This window comes from Drosophila navojoa, chromosome X (genome assembly GCF_054131105.1).
Source record: "Drosophila navojoa isolate 15081-1374.11 chromosome X, UAZ_NAV_1.0, whole genome shotgun sequence".
Classification (NCBI taxonomy): domain Eukaryota; kingdom Metazoa; phylum Arthropoda; class Insecta; order Diptera; family Drosophilidae; genus Drosophila; species Drosophila navojoa.
Window position 1 is genome coordinate 22,442,309 of NC_142895.1, and position 17,619 is coordinate 22,459,927.

The following is a 17,619-nucleotide window of genomic DNA, read 5'->3' on the forward strand; positions in this document are numbered from 1 at the left end:
TATTCCATCGTTGTTACGCTCGAGCTTGATGAACCGATTGAATTTCTTCGGAATTCTACACCTGAGCGAAGTCCTGATCCCGTTGGAGATACAGGCCGTGTTTAATATTACTGGAGCCATCAATGTGATAACTCCGAGCTCGAGTGAACAATATGCACGGCTGCCCGCGGTAAGTGCTGTTGCGCCCTGGAATGATCTTTATCAGCGTGAACGTTAAGGCGCCGGGACTGGAGGACCAACAGCTACAGAGGCTAGCAAGGCGCCAAGCACATATAGGCCTTGCCCTGGACACAATAGGACGTACCGTAGCTGGTGGGTAACTGAAATTAATTAATTTTCGATTAACTCGAATCACTGATTTTCGACAACTGCAGCAGCGACTTTCTCACCTGACCATTAGCTACATGGCACGTGGAATACGCCGCCAATTCAATCGCCGTCTTTCAGTTTCGAGCTATTGAGCGAGATTTATCTGCGTCCACAGCGCTGCATCTATGGCATCCTTTTCAGACAGACGTAGCTATACGTGGCGGAACGCGCCGCACACCGATTACATGCTGCCCATCATGTGCTGGAGCAGTAGCTGGCCACCTGGTCAGCGTCTGGATGAACTTGTTACGACCAAGTCCAATCGGTGGGCTATCATCTACTGGGCCGCGCGCAGCTAAGCAGCGAGCACTAATTGACAGCATCTGTCTGTACCGGGCAGACAGCTGCGTCAGCTCGATCCCTGGGTCATCTATGCCATTATGGGCGTGTTCTATGTCCTCGTAACGATTGTGTCCTTATTGGAGCTGATCTCGGTTATATGTCTAATAGTTGCTACTGTTCTAGGATCACACGTAAAATACAAAATAGTTCGATAACGATAGCTAAAATATCGCTGTTATGCAATAGAAAATGCAGACCAAAAGTAACGAGAAAACAAATCAACAAAATATATGTATCTTTTACAGCACTTTATAGGTTATAGGTATCGATAAAATTTCAAAAATTCTGCAGGAAACATCAAACGATTGTCCTCCTGCAGGCAAATGACGATTACAATTGTTTTCTATTTCGAAAGTTCGAAGTCCATAACGAACGCGAGTTAGCGAAAAACATTTGATTAAGGCAATTCTCGTTTCGATTTATTATGCAAATCACAAAGTTAAATGCTATACAAAAAAATACACAAAAAGATGAGTTTAAACCCGTTTAAATATAGTTGACGATGACTGCAATCGTCATCTTCAATTTCAATAAATGCAATTCTGGCTTTAACCGATTGATAGCTGTTGCCATAGCTTTAAAGCTTCTGCAGCAGAATGGAAGAGGCGCCGCCGCCACCATTGCAAATGGAGGCGCAGCCCAGCTCGCCGGTTTTTAGGGCGTGTGCCAGGTGAGTGATCAGGCGAGCGCCGGACATGCCAATCGGATGTCCCAAAGAGACGGCTCCTCCATGGACATTGACCTTGGCAGGGTCGAGGTCCATTTTGCGCATGTTGGCCACGACGACCAGAGAGAAGGCCTCGTTGATTTCCCACATGGCAACATCCTCTTTACGAACGCCAGCACGCTCTAACAACTTGGGCACAGCAAATGACGGTGCAATTGGAAAGTCGATGGGATCAGTTTCGGCATCCTGGAAGGAGACAATGCGCGCCAGCGGCTTTACACCTGCACGTTGTGCCGCCTCGGCAGTCATCAGTACAACAGCAGCACCGCCATCGTTTAGTGTCGAAGCGTTGCCAGCGGTGACGGTTCCGTTCTCCCGCTGGAACACGGTCGATAGCTGGCCGAACTTATCAAAGTTGACGCGCTTATACTCCTCATCCTCGGCGATCACCTGTTCGGGTTTGCGTTTTACCTGAATCTTTACGGGAGCAATCTCATTGGCAAAGACTTTGTCGCTCCAGGCCTTGGCCGATCGCTTGTAGGATTCGATGGCGAAATCGTCCTGGTCCTTGCGTGTGATCTGCATCTTCTTGGCTGTGTTCTCGGCACAGTTGCCCATATGGAACTTGTTGTAGACATCCCAGAGGCCGTCGAAGACAATACCATCGGTCAGATTAACGCCTCCATAGGGTGTGCTGCCACGTTTCAAATAAAAGGGCACATTCGACATGGACTCCATGCCACCGGCCACGACGACATCGGCTTGGCCAAGCATCAGGGACTGGGCGCCCAGCATCACAGCCTTCATGCCCGAGGAGCAGACCTTGTTCACGGTCGTGCAGCACACATTGGTGGGCAATCCGGCAAAGATGGCCGCCTGACGGGCCGGTGCCTGGCCGACACCCGCTGACACAACGTTGCCCATGATCACCTCATTAACATCGCTCTTGGCAATGCCTGCACGCTCGATGGCGGCCTCGATGGCGGTGGCACCTAGCTGTGTGGCTGACAGGGGTGCCAGCTGGCTCTGGAAGCTGCCGATGGGCGTGCGAGCAGCAGCAACAACAACAACATCGTTGATCTTGGAGCTGTAGCGACGCGCCTGAGCGATCAAATGGCGGCTGGTGGCTTGCAACATGGCACTGATAGCGACGATTTATATAATGATCACTGGAATATTACCCGGACCTGATCACGCTTTTAAATAGTAATGAGTGAGAATCAGAACCTGTTGCTCTTTAACCGCTTGCGTAACACAACAGCTGTTGCTGATGGTGCTGGAAAGCGCTACGAATTTGCATTGAAAGCTTTTATGTATGCATACATATGTATAACAGCTATATTTTTAGTATTTGTTAAGCTTGTTTTTAAATGTAGAGTCCGATTAATGCCAATAATAAAAAGGTAATAAAGTGTGATTTAATTTTTTATTTGTGCCATACACATGTCTACAAATATACAAATAGGTTAACGGTGAGTGTGAAAATTGTTCTCATTGCTTAACCGTTCTGAATTCAAATATGTTCAGCGGATGGCTTAAGAGCATTCAACAATTTATACCGCTCAGTATTATTTTGGTATTTGCACATTTTCGCGCTGGCGGTCACACACTTCTTGTAACTGCAAAACAATAACAAAACAGAGGGCAGACAAGCATTACTTTACCGCCTGCCGCCAACCGTTTGCCCGCTCGCCCGGTCGCCCGCTCGTCTGCCGCGCGCAATAAACCAACAACAAGCACTTGCTCGCAAATCCCTGGTTCTGGTTCTGATTTTGGCTCCGTTACAGCTGCCAATTATCGCTGCATCCAGCCATCGCGTCGTCTTGTCTTGGCCGTGTGCTCGACCAGTGTGCTGCGATTGTGTTTGCGTGTATGTGAGTGTGTGTGTGCAGAACGCCGTTTATTAATTTTTTTTTTCTAACGTTGCGCGCATGTGAATCTATAAATTCTTTTTAAATTTTTTATGTGTAACTAACTGAAAACAACTACAACAACAATATGACGAAGTATGTGCATAGCATAGGAATTATTTATTTGTAGCAACAAAAAGCATAACATCAACTGAAGCGAGACCGAAGAGTCGACCAGAGGAGAGACAGACGGACGAACGGACGGACGGACGGATGGATAGCAGACATTGGTGCAGCGTGGAAGCAGCGAAAGACAATGAATAATTAATGCAAATATTGCGCCAGATTGTGACTAATTATTAGAAACGAGCTTATAGTTCAAATTCAAATCGATACTTTTTGTAAAAGCACCTATCACGCAACAGCAGCAAAAGCAACAGCAACATAGCCAAAAAACAAAAAAGTATTACATACCAATACAAGCAAACAACTTACACGCACGGGGACGCTGGCACGCACGCACGCATTGTTGCGCCCACTTCAAGATAGAAGAGAGCGAGAGAGAGGGCTAGAGCTAAGGAGCAAGCAAAGTAGCGTCATCAACGGCAACTAAAACAAACAACTGCAGTGCAAGGCAGAGAACGAGAGAGAGAGAGAGAGACGGAGAGAGAAATAGACAACTTAAAGCTTCAGTCACAGCTCAAGCTCAACCAAAACAGCCGCCGCAGCAGCAGCAGCAACAGAAAAAGAAAAACAAAAAACAAAACAAAGATATAATCATGGTAAGTCCGCAGCTGACGTCGCCGCGCGCGCCTTTTTGGACTAGTACCAAATGCGGCAACAGCAACAGCAACAACAGTAACACCCACACAAACGCAGCTGCCGTTGGCGGCGCACAGCCTCGCTTCGAGCGATTTTCAAAAACCAAACACAAAATCCGTTTTCAGTTAACGCGCTGATTTCTTGGCCAACGGTTTTTAGTCTCTGACACATCAAGTGCTCCATAATTTGCATTGTTTGTTAGATTGTTGCAACAGTAACTGTTGCTATTGTTGTAGTTGTTGCTGTTACTGTTGTTAAAGTACGTACATATATATCTGTATAGCATAAATAATTACTCATCGCCGCTGCTCTACTAGCTCATCAATCCTCGACTCTCCTCCGCCAGTGTTGTGTTATCTATCGGCAAAGAGTTTAGTGCGCTTAATCAGAGTGCCTGCCTCCTGATAATTAATTTAGTATTTTTTTCTATTTTTATGACTGCGACCCACTTTTATTATTACATTAATGATTTACATGTACATATGTGTGTAGGTATGTACGTATGTGTATGTATGTATGTGTGTATGTATGTATGTGAGTTATTCTGACAAAGATTTAAGTAAATCAAATGCTGCCTTAGCTTTTTTACACATACATACACATATGCATATCCCTTTATGTGTATATGGCTGTATGTGTTTACAGTATCTAACTGTAGAGTGTGACCCATCTCCACAAAATTTGTGAATCAACAAGCGATTCGACTGAAAAATTCGCAATAAATTCTTAATTTGCGCTTAATTTCATTTTATTTCACATAAATTGGAATTTGTTTTCTCATTTTAAATATTATAAAAGTGATGCTCTGTCTATTTATAAACTTAACGTAAATTTGAATACTATGTTTATATATTTTATTAAATTCTTTGCTTGACCTTTTTGAACTACATATATATATATATATATATATATGTATATAATGCGTCTACTGTACTTGTTAAAGCTTAGTAACCTGTTGTTATATCTCAGCTTTTGAGCGTAGGAAACGCAAGTGGGAAGAAATGAGTTCCTAACGGGAAATACTTTTTTGCATTGCAGAATAAGAGAAGTAAAATCAACAGACGCATTTTAGCTGCCTACAAATAAATCGTCATCCAATCAATCGATCATGTTTTGAGTTTGGTAAAAGAACTCTGGAAAGCTCAATTTGAATTTAAGCAGCTCTCTAGAATTTTAAGTGCAAGCACATAGAATTCTGGTCAGATAGTGAGCATAAAAAAAATACATTTAATTTATTATTATTGATCGATAACACCAAAGAAGCCTAAATTAAATTATGGAGTATCCCTGCATATACAAATAAATACAAACATTTATGTACAGATCTATGTAGACATATGTATATTTGAATAGAGCTCAAAATGAGCTGGCGTAGTAGTCGTCGTATTCACTATCCTTATATACATACGTATATATATTATTCAGTGTAATTTATAATTTGTAGCAATCAGTCGCATGACTTCTACGAAAAAACTCCGCGACTGCCAACATATCAAGCTGAAAAGAATCTCAGTTAAGCAGAAAAGAATCTCATTCCAGCATTCGCACAAGTTCGAGACTCGCAAACTTTAGGAGCAGCCCTCGTTATATTTATTATTTCGCTCTCCATCGTTGCCACCTTGACACTCTCCTCCGTCTCTCTTTCTACACCTCAATCTACCCATCTCGTTTTTTGTTTTATTTGTTTTTTTTTTTTTATATCGCCCTATCTCACTCATTTGCTAATTCTCTCACAGAGCTCACCGATCGTAACGCGACGCGGCGCACAACAGGCCAAAATACAAACGCGTGCTATGGTCAAGTCGAAGTCGGCGTCAGCGTCGTCGTCGTCGACAGCGACGGCAGCGGCGACGAACGCGACGTCTGGGCCAAACGCCAATGGCAGCGCCAGCAGCTGTGGGCCGCGCAAAACAAGTCCAGCGCTTCAGGAGGCAAAACGTCGCGCCCGGAACATGCTGAAATCGCAGAGCAACGGACAAGGCTCCCAGCTGGAGCCAATTATCGATATCTTTCAGAATGTGAGTATATACATACATATACATATGTATATATAAATGTGCATTTGTTTACTGATTAGCTATAGAGGAATCTTTTCCAATTCTTGATTAACTAATGAGCTGGGGATCTAATGCTAGTTATCGATAACTTGCCTAGCTCGAGGGCATGAACTAATTACTGATGTATTTCACAAATAGAGAGCCAGGGCTACTAGCTAGAGCAACTTATCGATTTATTTTTTTAAGATATCTATCAATAATTTTTATGGGCAGAAGGTTGGTTAGGGATATCTTGTATAAATATTGAGCTATAGCTAGCTATCGATACAATCAGAGAGATAGAGAGATTTATCGAAATAATTAGATAGCTAGATCTATTTATCGTTACATTTACATATTACATATTGCTAGATATCAATATCTTTGCTTACGTAAGAGGTAGATCAAGTATATATAATATAATGTAATATATATCGAGTACATAATGATAGTTTCAGGGATTGAATTGGTCGATGTCTAGTGTTACTCAGTAGTTATCGATAACGCCTCAACATCAGTGATCGATAATTGCGCTATTCTGCTATTGAGTCTTAAAGCAGCTAGCCACAGCTCTTTCCCACACATAGTTCAAATAGAAGAGCTTCATAAACTCATCGATCGACTGTTTGATTGAGATGACTGACTGATTGACTGATGTTTCGCGTATAAACTGAGGCCACATTAGCTATTAGATTACGTTTTACAACAGATCGTTCGTCAATCTCAGTTGATTGAAAGATATACATATATACATATATACATATCTGGCTAATTGGTTTTTTAATATACCCCTTTATCTCTCCCTGACAGGCTGTCAATGCTAAGAACATGCATCGCGGTGCCACAGCGCTCATCTATGACGAGTCCATGAGCGAGCATTGCTGCCTGTGGGATGTGACACATCAGGAGCGACCCGAGCGCTTTACGCGCACCATGGAGCGGTAAGAACAGCTCAATATTCCCATATATAAATTGATATACCATCTGCATCCCAATATATTCATATGTAGCTGCCGTGAACTGAACCTCGTGGATCGCTGCCTGCAGCTGAAGTCCCGTCTGGCCACCAAGGACGAAATCCTTAAGCTACACTCCCTAGAGCACTACGAGCGACTGGAGCAGACGTCGGGCGTGCGCAACGAAGAGGCTATGGAGGAACTGAGCTCCCACTATGACGCCATTTACATACATCCGGTAAGAAATACAACAACAACAATAACCAAGATCCAATTATTCATAAGTGAAATCTATTTATTCATTTGAGAACTGTATTCAATTGGAGAACGGCTAGCGCAGCCATTGTAATCGAAAGCCAACGAAGCGTTTCAGATGTCAGGCATTTCTAATGAGATTAGATTGCATCTACATATATAGCATATGCATATCTATATAGACTAGAGCCAAGCACTTGCTCGCCAAATGCAAATGCAAATGTTTGCATAGTCATCGTGTCTTATCATGCGATTTGTTGTAGAATGTAAAGTCTCAGCTCCCATTTCTGTTGGGATAAGATAATAGGTTTTATAGCGCTCTCACTTGTGCTCTCGTATATTGTAATACTAATTTCTCCCCCCACTCTCTCTCTCGCCAGTCCACGTTCAGGCTGTCGCTACTGGCCAGCGGCTCGACCATTGAGCTGATCGATCAGCTGCTGCTGGGGAAGGCACAGAATGGCATGGCCATAATACGACCGCCTGGCCATCATGCCATGAAGTCGGAGTTCAATGGGTATTGCTACTTCAACAATGTCGCACTGGCCGCACAGCACGCCCTCGAGGCGCATCGGCTGCAGCGCATCCTGATTATCGACTACGATGTGCATCATGGCCAGGGCACACAGCGTTTCTTCTACAATGATTCCAGGTGGGCATTCAATGAATGTAAATATTCTTAATCTTTAATGCGAATTCTCCCTCTCTCTCTCTCTCTGCTTTTTAGAGTTTTGTATTTCTCCATACATCGCTATGAGCACGGCAGCTTTTGGCCGAATTTGCAGGAGTCGGACTATCATGCCATTGGCTCCGGCCCCGGCACGGGCTACAACTTCAACGTCCCGCTGAATGCCAAGGGCATGGGCAACGGCGATTACCTGGCCATCTTTCAGCAGCTGCTGCTGCCGGTGGCCATGGAATATCAGCCCGAGCTGATCATTGTCTCCGCTGGCTATGATGCCGCCCTGGGATGCCCGGAGGGCGAGATGGAGGTGACGCCGGCCTGCTATCCGCACTTGCTCAACCCGCTGCTGCACCTGGCCAACTGCCGTGTGGCTGTCGTCCTGGAGGGCGGCTACTGTGTCGAGTCGCTGTCGGAGGGCGCCGCCTTGACGCTGCGTGCGCTGCTCGGGGATCCGTGTCCGCCGCTCGTGGAACGACTGGAGCTGCCCAGCATGGAGCTGCGCGAAGCAGTGCTCAACTGCATCTATGTGCACCGTCCGTACTGGCGCTGCCTGCAGCTGCAGCAGACCTACACGGCCGCCGAGCTGGAGGCGGAGAGCGCGACAACAGCTCAGCTGCATCGCGTCAAGCGCATTTGGCTGGGCGGCCCGCCTCCAGAGCCGGATCAGCGTTATCCCACACGCGGCACCTCCGCCCAGCTGCCCGAGGACGTGGTCGCCCGCAATGCCGCCCGCTTGTCCGTGCTGCGCGCCGAGACGCAGCTGTCGGTGCCAGCGATACGGGTCTGCTACGCCTACGATGCCCAAATGCTGCAGCACTTCAACTTGCACGACGCCACGCATCCGGAGCAGCCGATGCGCATCCGGCAAATCCATCAGATGCACGATGACTACCAGCTGCTGGGGCGCATGCATCAGCTGCCGGCGCGTGCCGCCACCACGGATGAGGTGTGCCTGGCCCATACGCGGGCCCACGTCAACTCGGTGCGCCGCCTGCTGGGCCGCAGCGTCGAGGAGCTGCAGCAAATGGGATCTGGCTACAATTCGGTGTACCTGCATCCGCGCACCTTCGAGTGCGCCACCCTCGCCTCCGGCTCGGTGCTGCAGGCAGTCGACAGTGTGCTGCGCGGGCAGTCGCGCAGCGGTATCTGCAACGTGCGCCCGCCCGGCCACCACGCCGAGCCGGATCAGCCGCACGGCTTCTGCATATTCAACAACATAGCCATTGCTGCCCAGTATGCGATACGGGAATTTGGCTTGGAGCGCATCCTGATCGTCGACTGGGATGTGCACCACGGCAATGGGACACAGCACATCTTCGAGTCGAATCCCAAGGTGCTCTACATGAGCATCCATCGCTACGAGCACGGCGCCTTCTTTCCCAAGGGCCCGGCGGGCAACTACGACATGGTGGGCAAGAATGCGGGGCGTGGCTTCAATGTGAACATACCCTGGAACAAGGTGAGTGCGCAGCCCTGGCTAATATGCATTTGCGCCTGGTAGTAAATCGCCTTCCCTTGCACTTTGCAGAAGGGCATGGGAGATCTGGAGTACGCGCTGGCCTTCCAGCAGCTCATCCTGCCCATTGCGTACGAGTTCAACCCACAGCTGGTGCTCGTCTCGGCCGGCTTCGATGCGGCCATCGGCGATCCACTGGGTGGCTGCAAGGTGACGCCCGAAGGCTACGGCCTCTTCACCCATTGGCTGTCCGCGTTGGCCGGCGGCCGGATCATCGTGTGCCTGGAGGGCGGCTACAACGTCAATTCCATATCGTATGCCATGACCATGTGCACCAAGACGCTGCTGGGTGATCCGGTGCCGACGCCCCAGTTCCTTCCAGCGGCCCAGCGATCGGCAACGGTGGCCTTCCAGAGCTGCGTGGAAACGCTGCAGCTGTGCGTGGAGCAGCAGCATCAGTATTGGAAGTCCTTGGTCTTTGGCTGCAAGCTGCCGCAGTGTGTGCTGGGCGAGAATAATAACGAGGATTTTCTTGCTGCTACAATGAGTCAGCTAAGCATCTCAAATGACAATGCACTGGGCGCAGTCGGCGGCGATGGCAGCCAACAGCCCGATCCCGGCCAGGATCGGCCCAGTGGCAGCAAGCCCAAAGTCAAGGTAAAAACGCTCACCGAATTTATGGCCGAGCACAAGGAGGTACGATCGTCACACACACCGTTCAACAGTTGCTCTCACATTGCCGAACTAATCTCATGTCTCTCTCTCTCTCTCTCTCCCTCTTTCTCTCGTTCTCTGTTCGTTCCGTTGCTCTTGCCAGGCGCTCGAGCAGCAGGAAATGTTTGCCATTTATCCGCTCAAAAGCTGTCCACACTTGAGCCAATTGCGCCCGGAGCAGGCGCCCAAATGTAAGCGAAACGAGAACCACAGCAATATGCAACTATACCTGTCCCTGTCTTGCGTTCTATTTGTTGTTCGTTTTACCTGTCATATCACTCTCTCTCTCTTTCCTACTCTATCTGTCTTTTTTTCGTGCTTTTTTTGCTTGTTGCCATTTTGAATGCTTTTTACTTTGCCTTTGCTTTATTTGTCAACTGTTATAATTATCGTATAACAGGTAGTGGTATGTATAATTGCGATTGCTTACCGCAGTATAGCAACAGCAACATAAAAACGAAGATGATTATTATGTATAACAGTTGCTATATATGCCTGTATAACAGTTGTATTGCCAGCAAATAGCTGAGAAATGTAATGTGCCACAAATGATTGTGTATAACAGTTGTGAGACATTCGTATAAATGCCTAATGGAGGACACGGAAAAAGCTGTATATCAAATGAAATGTACCTATATATGAGTATAACAGTTTTACGCGTTATATGCATAATTGCATTGCTCTGCCGATTGTAAATAAGTATATGCTTTGCAGTCATAAAATTGTATTGCAAACTGTTCTACTGTCAGTCAGAGTGTATAACAGTTTCATTTTCCTTTTTTCCCCCATGTTAATTTATTTTAATTATGTGTTTTGTGGCTTATTCTGATATTTGTAACTGTTATACGCTGGTGTTTTGTATTAGCTATTGGCTGGCTTTGTAATTTAGCTCCATCCAGATATTAATCAGTGCCAATCTATTGCTCTCTCTCCCTCGCACAGCAATAAACACAAGCGGCGCATGCGGCGACTGCGGCTCAACGGTGGAGAATTGGATGTGCCTGATCTGCCAGAGCATCGGCTGCGGTCGCTACATCAATGAGCACATGGAGCAGCATTGCCGGCGCGCACAGCATCCGCTGGTGCTGAGCTTCAGCGATTTGTCCGTGTGGTGTTACGAGTGCAACAACTATATCGACCATCCGCTGCTCTATGTCTATCAGAATCTGGCGCACGTGGACAAGTTCAAGGAGCCGATGCCCTGGACGCACAGCTGCCAGCAGCGCACCGACGGCCGCTATCCGATCCATCTGGATGCAGTTGACAGCAACAGGCAGAACAACAACAACAACAACCACGACCATGGAGGCAGTGGCTGCAGCTCCAATGCGAACACCAACAACGACGACGACGACGCTGGCAGTGGCAGCGGCAGTGACGGTGTCAGCTACTACATTCAATTGGAGCGAAATAACTGACATTTGGTGGTGCGTGTGCTGGACGCCATTACGGATTACATGTGCACGCTCTGTCCGCCCCTGCGACACGTCCTGCAGCTGTTCATGGAGCACATGTGGCCGCTGCTGGAGCGCATTTACCTCAAGCTGATCCAATACTTTCTCACCCAATGAGCAGCTCGCATTTTGTAGCCTGTAGTCCGCATCCAGTTCAAAGTACCTTGACTTACGATATATATATATATCATATATATATGTCTACATATGTATACAAATTCGCACCGCTGATGCTGAGAGTCGCCCAGCCCCTGCCCAGCCCACCCCTCGTTCCCAAATATTGTGAATTGGCATTAAATTTGTTGTTATATTCTTTCGGTAGAGGCGGGGTTACGCCCATAGTTTGTTAACCATTCGGCCGACCGTCCACTTCTTACCGCACGTTTGAATATCTACCCTCATCTACTCCAGACACCCCCTCTCCCCTCCCTATTCCCCCCTATCCAAACTCGCCCATTTTCTACCTGACTTATTGCATATAGAGATTGTTGAAAAAAAAAAATATTATAAATAGGAAAACCAAAAAAAAGTATGAAAGTTAAAAAATAAACAAAAATGTTATCACTAATCATTGATTAATCATGTACGAAATAATAAAACTAGTAAACGACAAGCAATTTTTTGGCACTAACAAAAATGTTTTTTTTTTTTCTTTCGTAACATTTATGAGTTAGAAGAGTTGAGCAATATATGTATGTAGTTCTCTGTGAGTGGAAGCAGCTAAGAAGCATATGAATCCGTTAATGGAGTTCGATTTGGATTGGAAATATATTATACATATTATATATCATTTTTTGTTTATTTATTGACCCAGAAGAATGAATTCAGATTTATTGATGGAATTTGGGAGTGAATCCTTATAGTTTCTGGGTCCGGTCATCTCCTGTGCTTGCTCTTTGCTTTTGTGGGATTGACTTAACAGTCAACATGGTGGTGCTTGCATTTAATAGTAGAGGCGTCTGACGGAGCGGCTAGTGGCCAAGTGAGCGGTGCAAATGGGACACATGTGATTGTAACTAATCACATGGAGGATACAATCCCAGCAAAAGATGTGTCCACAAATAGTTTTTGCGGCCTCGCGGCCTGAAATGTACTCCAAGCACACTGGACACTCGTAGGACTCCTGTATAATCTTGCCGTCCTTGTGGGGACTGCCAACGGCATCGCCTTCTGCGGCCGATGTAGTCGAATCGGCCAATTGAACTACTGTGGCCGAAGTAGTCGAATCGGCCAATTGAACTACTACGCCCGATGTCGGCTCGGCCGGTGCGGCCATTGGGTCTGGTGCAGCCGGTTCAGTCAGCATGTCCAGTGCAGCCATTGGAGATGGTGCAGCCGGTTCAGCCATTGCAGCTGGTGCAGCCGGTTCAGTCAGCATGTCCAGTGCAGCCATTGGAGCTGGTGCAGCCGGTTCAGCCATTGCAGCTGGTGCAGCCAGTTCAGCCATTGCAGCTGGTGCAGCCGGTTCAGTCAACATGGCCAGTTCACCCTTTGGATCCATTGCGTCCAGTGTAGTCGGCTCGGCCATTGCAGCTGGTGCAGCCGGTTCAGTCAACATGGCCAGTTCAGTCATTGCAGCTGGTGCAGCCGGTTCAGTCAACATGGCCAGTTCAGCCATTGCAGCTGGAGCAGCCGGTTCAGCCATTGCAGCTGGTGCAGCCGGTTCAGTCAGCATGGCCAGTTCAGCCATTGCAGCTGGTTCAGCCGGTTCAGCCATTGCAGCTGGTGCAGCCGGTTCAGTCAATATGGCCAGATCGCCCTTTAGATCCACTGCGTCCAGTGTAGTCGGCTCGGCCATTGCAGCTGGTGCAGCCGGTTCAGTCAACATGGCCAGTTCAGCCATTGGAGCTGGTGCAGCCGGTTCAGTCAACATGGCCAGTTCAGCCATTGCAGCTGGAGCAGCCGGTTCAGTCAACATGGCCAGTTCACCCTTTGGATCCATTGCGCCCAGTGTAGTTGGCTCGGCCATTGCAGCTGGTGCAGCCGGTTCAGTCAACATGGCCAGTTCACCCTTTGGATCCATTGCGCCCAGTGTAGTTGGCTCGGCTGGTGCAGCCGGTTCAGTCAGCAAGGCCAGTTCAGTAATGGCGGCTGGTGCAGCCGGTGGAGTCGGCATGGCCGGTACGCCTAAAGCGACCGGTGCAGGCGGCGGAATTGGAGCCGACTCTGGCTTAGGAGAAGAAGCGGACTCCTGTTCCTCCATCTCATCATCTACTAAGTCAATTGTAGCCACTGGGGTAGGCGGAACGGGCTCTTGTGTGTCCATCGGTTCGTCATCCACCAAATCTATTGTAGCCACCATTGGATAATCAACCGGCGGCTGGTTGGGCCTACGTATGCGAGCTGCAACGCTGTCCGACAGATCTATAATCACAGTCGGCTCGTTATTGCCGGTAAGATCAAAAATCTCTGGATGCTTATCGAAGCGCTGCGACGGCTTCTTTTTCTTGATACGCAACGATTGCGCTTTTACCTTCTTCAGATCTGCGAAATATGAAAATTCCATTCATAGTAACAAGAACAAATAGATACCACAAACATCATTAAAAAAGTAATATACAAACTCATTATTTGGCTTGATTCTTTTAAATTGATTAAAACAATTTGGAAATTTACAATATTTGTTCACTGCACAGAAAAGTTTTTGGCTTTTTTTTCCTTCTGGAATTTGTGGCGAACTGTGCGAAGCTTCGCAGACGAATGAAAATTTTCAATGACAGCTCCGGACGTCTCGACTATGGCTGACACAGGATGGCAGCCACTGACAGCCCGGCCAAGTGTTGCAAAGAGCAGCAGACAACTGTCAAGACACGTACATAGCTGCGCACGTAGCTCCAAAACTGCGCACGTTTTAAACACAGGCTTTTGTTTCGAGAACTATTTGCGCATGCACAGTATCATATTAAGTCATTATTATTACTCTTATTAATTAATTGCGTTGCGCACTTGCCGCTCCTGTGCGAAAGTTCTGTTGTGTTTACTGGCGCGTCCTTCAGTGCCGATCTGCTACTAAACTAACATTGATTGTCGACTGCGGCCGAAGTCAAGCGAATTTTCTGCAAAGAACCGTTATATTTATATTCGCCACTTTTCGAGTCCGTTAAGAGCCGAGCATTCACTATCTGTCTCAGTTCAATCCAAGTTGTGCGCTGTGTAATTTGCGTAAATTCACCACACCGTCGTGTTGCTGTCTCGCTCGTGAAGTAACGGCGCTTTTCGTGTTGCACGTCAGTGTACTATCGTTTCGTATGTGTGTGTAACGTTCACACACTTAACTGTAAGTGACAGTAACTGTAAGTGACAGTTTTCGTGCTTGTAATTTTTTTTCTTCTTGTGCGGCCAAAATGTCGAGAATGCTGGGTAGACCGAATGCAAAAGAAAGCTTGCTACATAAATGGCAAGTAGAGCTGTGCGAGCCTTGCTTGCAGCCGCTCGATGGCTACATGCATTGCACCCTGTGCAATACGCTGGTAAGTCCATAATAATAATGATAATATTTATATATGTATCCACTTTGAATTTCGCAGATAAGTGCCAATAGGCGTGCGCAGATCGTAGCGCATTTGAATTCTGCTCAGCACTTGGGCACTGATGTAAAACCTCACGAGAAGAAAAAGAGAAAAATTTCGATGACAACAACAACAACAAAAGCAAAATCAACACCAAAAGCAACAGCAACAGCAACGTCGACAACAACAACCGAATCAGAAGCAGCAGCTGCAACTAAGGAAGGAACCGAGGGCCTTACCAATGCGAACGACGAAAACGAAAACGACGACAAAGACAAGGACAAAGAAAACGCTCTCAACGACAGAGCATTTGATCTGGATTTGTGCGCAGCTTTCAAGTCGGCCAAAATTCCGCTTTCGGCATTAAATAATACACAATTCCGCATATTTCTACATAAATATACTAACCGCCCCATACGCGATGAGCAATTCATGCGCTGGCGCTATAATGTTTAAATTTCAATTCAATTGTACGCACAATGCCAATATGAATATTAATGAATGCAAAGCAACCTAATTGAATATTAACGGAGTTTTCTTTCTATGAGCGCGCAGCAAAATGCGCTTAGAAAATGGACGCGATTTTGAGCTGATTTACGCGCATCTTTGCGCACAGTTGAAATAATGCGTGCGATAGCGCGTAATATCGAACCGCGCCAACCTTTCAGTTGAGCTTCACATTTAATTGAAATTGTTAGTCGACCTTCGTTGGGGTTTTTATTGTTTGTTTTACAAATACGGTTTGAACTAATTTAGCTCGCTTAAATTTAAGTGTAAATGTGTTGTGCGCAACATTTATTTTTAATTTTTCGCACGCTTTGAGTTTGTCTGTTTAGGCGCAGCTTGTTTGCGTTTCGTTGGCGAACCTTTTTTGAGCTTTGCTTGGGACTGCTTCTTTGAAGTTTTTCTTTCTGGCTCGTCCTCGTCCTCGTCCAGCTCGGAGTCCTCATCGTTTTCGTAAGTCTCGTCGCTATCAGATGGCTCGCTCTCGGGGTCGCTCGAAACGTATTCGCTTTCATCGTCTTCATCGTCTTCATTGTTTTCATCGTTTTCATTGTTTTCATTGTCATTCTCGTCATATTCAATGGCGACATAGCTGCGTGGCTTTTGCGACTCCAGTGCCTCAATGCGAGCGGCAAGCCTGGCTGTCTGCTGTTTGCCGATCGACTGAGTTGGCGTACTCTCCTGTGACTTGTCGAACTGTGAGCTATCCAGAAGTGAAAGACAGGTGGGACGACAGTCGATGTTCGTGCATGCGAGCAGTGAGACGCGCTTATTATACACATCGCATTTCCAAGCCTTAATCTCGCCCATGCTATAAGAAACCGCATTGATTTATACAGCATATTGATGAAGAAGAATAAAATACTCACCTGGATATGGTCACCAGGGTGTCATGCATGAAGCCAACCCCCTTAACACGATTGTCGTGCATCTTTATCATCTTAGACTATGGAAAGAGCAAAGATGAATTAGCATATGTGTAAAGCCGCGAGAAGGAATCTAAGAGAATTGAACCTTACCGCAGTGTCTTTTTCTTCACACACGCTTATCCAGGCAATGCAACCATTCTCCAGACCCACCACGCAGCTCTGCTCTTCAAGCCAGGCGACACAGATGGGCTTCGATGCCAGCGAGATTTGCTTCATCACGCTAGCCGTTTGAATACTCCAAATCTCCACTGTGAGTGGGCCTGCGATGGTGAAGAAATTGCCCTCTGGCGACCAGGTTAGGCAATCAGGAGTGTTGCCCAGAGTACGCTTGCTCTTCAGATTAGTTCTGTATGCGATGCGGCCCTTTACCAAGTTCCATGTGTTGAGGACTTGATCGGCACCCAGAGACAGGCACATCCGGCTACTGGGATGGCAGGCGATATGTGTAACTGCCTTCCCATTGTGGGGCCTGGGCCAGTCGCCCTCCGTGGACCAGTTGGCTAGGCGTGTGGCAATCATATGTCCATCGACTCCACCCGACATTAAATGTGTCGAATCTGACGAGAATACCAGCGTGTTGACAACTCCCTTGTGCGCGTTGAGGACGTGGGCTTGTTTCCGTAGACGCATGTCATAGATGAAGATGCGATCATCGATGCCTCCGGTAGCGATCCAATGCTTGTGCACAGCCAGGGATTTAATCGATCCATCATGAGATCTGTCCGCAAACGTTGGTTTCAATTGTATCTTTTTATCATCGTTTTTGTCGCGGCTCTCGCATAGCTGATAGCCCAATAGATATTCGGTGTAGGTACCAACAATTATTTCAATAGCCGGCACCATGATTTTCAAATATATTTTAATTTATTTTTATATGTCAATATAGCATATTTCGAGTTGAACCGCTTCGGGACTACACGTGCGAAGTCCGACAAAACAAACTTGGACAGCTGACATCCGATAACACTTATCGCGCCTATCGCACAGGGCTACAAATGTCAACATTACATGATTACAAAAAATATGTGCTATAGTAGAAGCATTTATATATATTTTAATAATAATAATAAG

At 46.8% G+C, this 17,619-nt stretch overlaps 5 protein-coding genes across 7 annotated transcripts; 2 read left to right on the forward strand and 3 right to left on the reverse strand.

Annotated features, from left to right (window-relative positions):
- Positions 1-1,108: 1,108 nt before the first annotated feature.
- Acat1 (Acetyl-CoA acetyltransferase 1) lies at positions 1,109-2,669 on the reverse strand. The gene has a single exon (XM_018110706.3). It carries the CDS (start codon positions 2,513-2,515, stop codon positions 1,289-1,291), a length of 1,227 nt encoding a protein of 408 aa, XP_017966195.2. The 5' UTR covers positions 2,516-2,669; the 3' UTR covers positions 1,109-1,288.
- Positions 2,670-5,444: 2,775 nt separating this feature from the next.
- Positions 5,445-12,243, forward strand: HDAC6 (histone deacetylase 6). 3 transcript variants are annotated; one of them, XM_030389714.2, is made up of 9 exons: positions 5,446-5,562; positions 5,787-6,068; positions 6,897-7,027; positions 7,097-7,280; positions 7,678-7,949; positions 8,025-9,441; positions 9,511-10,134; positions 10,256-10,343; positions 11,095-12,243. In XM_030389714.2, exons 1-9 carry the CDS (start codon positions 5,506-5,508, stop codon positions 11,568-11,570), a joined length of 3,531 nt encoding a protein of 1,176 aa, XP_030245574.2. In that variant the 5' UTR covers positions 5,446-5,505; the 3' UTR covers positions 11,571-12,243. The 3 variants fall into 3 exon arrangements, with proteins under 3 accessions (XP_030245575.2, XP_030245574.2, XP_030245576.2); XM_030389715.2 differs by lacking the exon at positions 10,256-10,343 and having other exon boundaries at positions 5,445-5,562; positions 11,095-11,273; XM_030389716.2 differs by lacking the exon at positions 10,256-10,343 and having other exon boundaries at positions 9,511-10,095; positions 11,095-11,311.
- LOC149090710 (uncharacterized) lies at positions 12,237-14,559 on the reverse strand. Its single transcript, XM_089265143.1, has 2 exons — positions 14,171-14,559; positions 12,237-14,090 (listed from the first exon to the last, which is right to left on the reverse strand). The coding sequence occupies exons 1-2, from the start codon at positions 14,172-14,174 to the stop codon at positions 12,550-12,552; spliced, it is 1,545 nt and encodes a 514-aa protein (XP_089121269.1). The 5' UTR covers positions 14,175-14,559; the 3' UTR covers positions 12,237-12,549.
- Positions 14,560-14,834: 275 nt separating this feature from the next.
- Positions 14,835-15,615, forward strand: LOC149090711 (uncharacterized). The gene is made up of 2 exons (XM_089265144.1): positions 14,835-15,076; positions 15,134-15,615. The coding sequence occupies exons 1-2, from the start codon at positions 14,951-14,953 to the stop codon at positions 15,569-15,571; spliced, it is 564 nt and encodes a 187-aa protein (XP_089121270.1). The 5' UTR covers positions 14,835-14,950; the 3' UTR covers positions 15,572-15,615.
- A 214-nt stretch (positions 15,616-15,829) lies between these two features.
- Positions 15,830-17,526, reverse strand: LOC115564890 (p21-activated protein kinase-interacting protein 1-like). Its single transcript, XM_030389717.2, has 3 exons — positions 16,639-17,526; positions 16,489-16,565; positions 15,830-16,430 (listed from the first exon to the last, which is right to left on the reverse strand). Exons 1-3 carry the CDS (start codon positions 17,389-17,391, stop codon positions 15,917-15,919), a joined length of 1,344 nt encoding a protein of 447 aa, XP_030245577.2. The 5' UTR covers positions 17,392-17,526; the 3' UTR covers positions 15,830-15,916.
- Between the last annotated feature and the right edge of the window lie 93 nt (positions 17,527-17,619).

Excerpts from the sequence above, each read along its gene's own strand:
- Acat1 (XM_018110706.3), bottom strand. The coding sequence starts at position 2,515 with ATGTTGCAAGCCACCAGCCGCCATTTGATCGCTCAGGCGCGTCGCTAC.
- HDAC6 (XM_030389714.2), top strand. The coding sequence starts at position 5,506 with ATGACTTCTACGAAAAAACTCCGCGACTGCCAACATATCAAGCTGAAA. Across the intron at positions 7,028-7,096 it reads TTTACGCGCACCATGGAGCG|CTGCCGTGAACTGAACCTCG; the intron begins GTAAGAACAGCT and ends ATTCATATGTAG. Across the intron at positions 9,442-9,510 it reads TGAACATACCCTGGAACAAG|AAGGGCATGGGAGATCTGGA; the intron begins GTGAGTGCGCAG and ends TGCACTTTGCAG.
- LOC149090711 (XM_089265144.1), top strand. The coding sequence starts at position 14,951 with ATGTCGAGAATGCTGGGTAGACCGAATGCAAAAGAAAGCTTGCTACAT. Across the intron at positions 15,077-15,133 it reads GCACCCTGTGCAATACGCTG|ATAAGTGCCAATAGGCGTGC; the intron begins GTAAGTCCATAA and ends TGAATTTCGCAG.
- LOC115564890 (XM_030389717.2), bottom strand. The coding sequence starts at position 17,391 with ATGGTGCCGGCTATTGAAATAATTGTTGGTACCTACACCGAATATCTA. Across the intron at positions 16,566-16,638 it reads GTGAAGAAAAAGACACTGCG|TCTAAGATGATAAAGATGCA; the intron begins GTAAGGTTCAAT and ends CTCTTTCCATAG. Across the intron at positions 16,431-16,488 it reads ACCCTGGTGACCATATCCAG|CATGGGCGAGATTAAGGCTT; the intron begins GTGAGTATTTTA and ends GGTTTCTTATAG.